This window comes from Apis dorsata, unplaced genomic scaffold (genome assembly GCF_000469605.1).
Source record: "Apis dorsata unplaced genomic scaffold, Apis dorsata 1.3 scaffold_168, whole genome shotgun sequence".
NCBI lineage: Eukaryota > Metazoa > Arthropoda > Insecta > Hymenoptera > Apidae > Apis > Apis dorsata.
The window spans coordinates 121,463-125,323 of NW_006263456.1; the positions used below are offsets into that span (position 1 = coordinate 121,463).

The window sequence follows — 3,861 nt, forward strand, 5'->3', positions numbered from 1 at the left end:
AACTTTTATTTACAGAGATATCGAAAACATTCTCGTATGAATTTAAATGCCAATAGACCAATTACACCTAATGAATTGTTACAAAATTTTCCAAATTTAAGAAAGGTTAAACCATTAGGTAAAAATAATATATTTATATTATTGATAAAATAATATTATTTTATATAAAATTCTTAAATTAAAATTTTACAGATCGAATGCAATTTGATTTATCCAATATTCCAAAAATTTTTTTAACACCTAATTTAGATCTTTCTCAAAAAGATAATTTTTATGCAGTATTTCCATTTACAAAAAATGGATTATTAAATGAAGATTCTAGTATTGTTATAAATGTAAAGCAAATGCAAGAAAAGGTAATATTCCACTATATTACTATTTTCATAAAGTTCAAACATTAACATAAATATATTTAATTTTTACTTGTAATAGCTAAGTCATTATTTAGATATTGTGGAAGTTAGAATAGCAGAACAAGTTGCTTCTAAGTCTCAAGCATTTTTTCATGCTATGACTTCTCATGATGCCTTAATGGAGCAACTTACTCAAACTATTACAGTTTTAAAAGCCCTTAGAAAAAATATACACCAAGTTGATAAGTATCTAGTCAATGATTCTTTAGAAATTTTAAGGTAAATTATAAATTATTTTATATTTTTTTCAAATATTATATATACATTAATTTGAATGTATATATTTTCGAATAAATATATTTTCAGGTTGGAACGAGCGAGATCCAATCGATTGTTAGTTCAAGAAAAACTAAAACTTATGGCTACAGTACACCAAAGTCAACCAATGATACAATTGTTGTTATCTACACCAGATTATGTTGCAGCATTAGATCTCATTGCTACAACCCAAGAAATACTTTTACAGGAATTGAATGGAATACATAGTTTTAGGTATTATCTATATAAATAATATAAAGCTGATATATAATAAGATATAAAAATTAGATGTATTTAATTTTATTTTCTTAGGCATTTAAGTTCTCAATTAACAGAAATGGAAAAACTTGTTGATAAAATGTTATCTACGGAATTTCAAAGATATGCAACTGCAGATTTAAATAGACCATTAGGAGGAGAAAATACAGTTTTGGATGGTGTAAGTATATGTAAAATTTTTAAAAATTTTGTATACTTAGTTCGTAGCAAACAAACCGTCGTGCATCTCTTCCCAGTGAGATCATTTGTACATCCTCAACGAACAGGATAAACTTATTTCCATCATTTCTGGTCTTCTGCGGCAAAAACATTTTCAATTTGTGGATACTTACAAAGAAGAAGCTGTGACCACAGTCCGAGCTGTAACAAAGCAAAGAGTTATAGAAGCTTTAGCAGAGAGTGATTGTTGTAGTGATCAACAAGCTGCAGCTTTAGAAGTTGGTGGACTTTCTCTTGCGGAAAGATTAACTTTACTTCATAATGCTATACAATCTTTAACATTTCTTCTAATGCGAGTTAAGGTAGTATGTTACATTATATTATAACTATGTATAATAAAAATATAAAATTATTATTTTATATAAATTATAATTAAAATTAATTTAATTTTCTAAATATAATAATTGTTTGACATTACATGTATTTTTAGGCTGTTCATGATGTAATGCGAGATACAGTAGATCTTGCAGCTGGCCGAGTGTGTGATGGATCATTCGATGATACGATACCTGATCGTTTATTAACTCAAGCAGAACATTCGCGAGTAACACTTAAACTCAATGATATGATAACTTCTGTTTGTGATTATTGTCATGAGCGAATGGGAAATCTGCTTTCTGCAGGTACAAATGATAAAGATAAATTACAAAATGAAAAAGAAAAATTTAACAATGAAAATTCAAATAACAAACAAGAAGAAAAAGAATGCCAAAATTGGAATGATAAATCATCCTGGTTGAGTAAAAGGGCAACAACAGCTCAAGTATGTCAACTAGCAAATTTAGTTGAAAAATTCACAGAAACTTGTGAAAAACTCTGTGGTAAACAATGTACTGGATTACGTTCTGCATTTAAGGTATGCGTTATTCTTAAATCTATTTAATTGAAAAAATTTTATATTTATATTTTATAAATAATATATTTATATATAAATATATTTTCATACTTCATACTTCATATAGGCACAAGCTAGTAAATTTATTCAAAGATTTCATACTGAACTCAAAACAAAGCTTACTCTTTTATTGGAATCTGAGAGATGGAAACAAGCTGATGTACCACCGGAATTTCAGTCATTAGTAACATATATATATGAAAATAAAGCTTTTCCGCCAAATTTATTTAAAATTGATGATAAAGTTAAAAAAAGTAGTATTCAAAATTTTATTATGGTGGGAAATGAAAAATATGCCGTTGTTGGAACAGCTTTAATGCTTACACAAATGATTCATGAGTATTGCAGGTAATTTTTAAAATATTAAATGTAATATACGAATATTTTAATTTTATAAATATTTCAATAAATGCTCAATAAAATTTTATTTCTAGAACTGGCAGTGAATTAATTGCTTTATCAGGAACAATTGGAAGACATTTAGCCGAATTACTGCGACATTATAATTCACGTTGTTGTCAACTTGTTCTTGGAGCCGGCGCTATGCAAGTTGCTGGTTTAAAAACAATTACCAGTACAATACTTGTATTAGCGGCACGAAGTTTAAAATTAATTTTGTGGTTTATGCCTTTTGTTAAATCACATTTTCAAGGTAAATTTAAATATATTTATTAAATATTAACTTATTATATTAACTTATATTAAATATAATTATTTAATATTAATTTATATTACAATTATAATATTAATGATAAAATTTATTTATAGCATTTGCGGAACAAAATTCTAATCGTGGACTTGGTGGATCTAATATAAGTGGTGGCGTTGCTTTATTGGATAGTGTTGAAAGAGATATTCGTGCGCATGTGAAAGAAATTGAAAGCAAAATTCTAACTATTGTCGACAATCTATTGGGGGGTCAAATATCGAAATGGACTGCAAGACCGCCAGTACCATCGAAATCATTTAGAAATATTTCTAGGTACAGTATTATATAATTTAATTTTTTTATTTATTATAATCATTAAATATTTAAAATCGTTAATTACAGTTATTTAATGAAATTACATGAAGCAGTTTCGGGAATTCTCCCAGAAGTTGAAGTACAAACTTTATATCGTACAGTAAATACATCTTTCAAAGAAAAACTTAGAGAGCAATTAGTCAAAATGAATATAGTGAATAATGGTGGTCCACAACATGGTGTAGTTACATCTGAATTAACATTTTATGTTGAGGCATTACGAAAATTAAAAGTATTACCAACTAATGAGTTAGATGATAATTGGATGAGTGATATATGGACCAGATAACATGCAGAGCGTGTAATATATTGCATAATAGAAGCAATGAAACATTGTAGAAAAAGGTGACTAATCTTTATTACAGTCTTCCTTCACATGCGTTGCATCTTAATGACTATTAATGTTTTGATGAATTTTTAATGATGTGGCTTGTATTAAAATTAACCACATATTAATGTTTATAATTATTTTATTTATAAGATTGTATGGAATGCAATGGTTTGGTAATATTAATATAAGGAATTTCTTAACAGCATTTTTATAAAATGCTCTATATTCGATATTTTTGAAAATATGATTTTGAAAATATGTGTAAATAGTAAACAATTTTCTTTAAGAAATATGATGTTACTTGTATTGTTTATTGATATTTTAATACAAATTACAAGTTAACTTAAATTACACATATTTTATGTCTCCCAAATCTTGTACGCCATAGTGTTCAAATGTAAAATTTCATACATAGGTCTGAATAACTATACAAAGAAATCTA

At 26.7% G+C, this 3,861-nt stretch overlaps 1 protein-coding gene across 1 annotated transcript in view; it reads left to right on the top strand.

Annotated features, from left to right (window-relative positions):
- The window catches only part of LOC102676322 (vacuolar protein sorting-associated protein 54), a 5,210-nt gene extending 1,349 nt beyond the window's left edge, over positions 1-3,861 (top strand). Inside the window, exons 3-13 of the mRNA XM_006614007.2 lie at positions 16-118; positions 193-356; positions 433-632; positions 720-905; positions 984-1,110; positions 1,217-1,471; positions 1,600-2,025; positions 2,132-2,412; positions 2,499-2,716; positions 2,833-3,046; positions 3,116-3,861. Coding sequence (XP_006614070.1) covers positions 16-118; positions 193-356; positions 433-632; positions 720-905; positions 984-1,110; positions 1,217-1,471; positions 1,600-2,025; positions 2,132-2,412; positions 2,499-2,716; positions 2,833-3,046; positions 3,116-3,377 — 2,436 coding nt within the window. The 3' untranslated portion in view covers positions 3,378-3,861. The remainder of the gene's footprint in view (positions 1-15; positions 119-192; positions 357-432; positions 633-719; positions 906-983; positions 1,111-1,216; positions 1,472-1,599; positions 2,026-2,131; positions 2,413-2,498; positions 2,717-2,832; positions 3,047-3,115) is intronic.